This window comes from Octopus bimaculoides, chromosome 6 (genome assembly GCF_001194135.2).
Source record: "Octopus bimaculoides isolate UCB-OBI-ISO-001 chromosome 6, ASM119413v2, whole genome shotgun sequence".
Taxonomy (NCBI): domain Eukaryota; kingdom Metazoa; phylum Mollusca; class Cephalopoda; order Octopoda; family Octopodidae; genus Octopus; species Octopus bimaculoides.
Genome location: NC_068986.1, coordinates 25,961,429 through 25,962,272, shown reverse-complemented (window position 1 = coordinate 25,962,272; position 844 = coordinate 25,961,429). Strand labels below are relative to the sequence as shown.

Genomic DNA, 844 nt, shown 5'->3' with positions numbered 1-844 from the left:
CGGTTATTTTTCTCCAGACTTACTGTGCTTGGGACTTGATTATCCGATGATTCTTGCTGTCTAATATATTGTAGTCTGTGGTAGAGGGATGATTTGCTTGCTACTTTTTAGGAAGTCGAACTACCAATTAGAGGCCTACAATTAGTAGGCTCGAATCAAGAGCTGCGAACATTAAAGTCACCAACGATGATGGTTTCAGACATTATTAGCAAAAGTAAAGAAAACAATCAATAAAGACTTGAAAAGTAAGTTTTCTGATTTTTATTATTTACAATCGGAACACCGGAGTAAAAAATAATTACTTCAAATTATACGAAACAACGGCTTTTGATATTGCTACTTTTCCTGTTTGTGTTATTGTTGTTAATTTTTTAGTAATATTTGCCAGACGTTTAAGTTATTACGAATCCTGTTACTAAATCACATCAACTCCACTTATTATAATGGATTGTAACAAAGCGTATGAGAAGAAGGCAAAGCAAATATCAGTTAGACAAATTTTCCACATGCAATTTTTTTAAAAGTCGAACAATGATTCCGCCTCAGCAATAGCCCTGTTTATCGAAGTTTCTGAGATTTTTGCTATCACAGAACGCCTTGGGTTAAATCGTTGTACATCGATCGTTCCTCCAATTCCACTCTCCTTGTTCTCGAGAAATGCTATTCTGCTACTATCCCTGTATGCGAAAATCTTGATACGGTACATCTGAAATTAATTGAACCTGAGATCACTGCTTGTTGTTGTTATTATTATTATTATTATTATTATTATTATTATTATTATTATTATTATTATTATTATTATTATTATTATTATTATTATTATTATTGTTATTGTTATTAT

The 844-nt window shown here is 31.3% G+C and overlaps 1 protein-coding gene across 1 annotated transcript in view; it reads right to left on the bottom strand.

The window, feature by feature from the left end:
- Positions 1–246: 246 nt before the first annotated feature.
- LOC106883825 (uncharacterized) overlaps positions 247–844 on the bottom strand; it is a 54,096-nt gene continuing 53,498 nt past the window's right edge. The window contains exon 6 of the mRNA XM_052968652.1: positions 247–706. Coding sequence (XP_052824612.1) covers positions 518–706 — 189 coding nt within the window. The 3' untranslated portion in view covers positions 247–517. The remainder of the gene's footprint in view (positions 707–844) is intronic.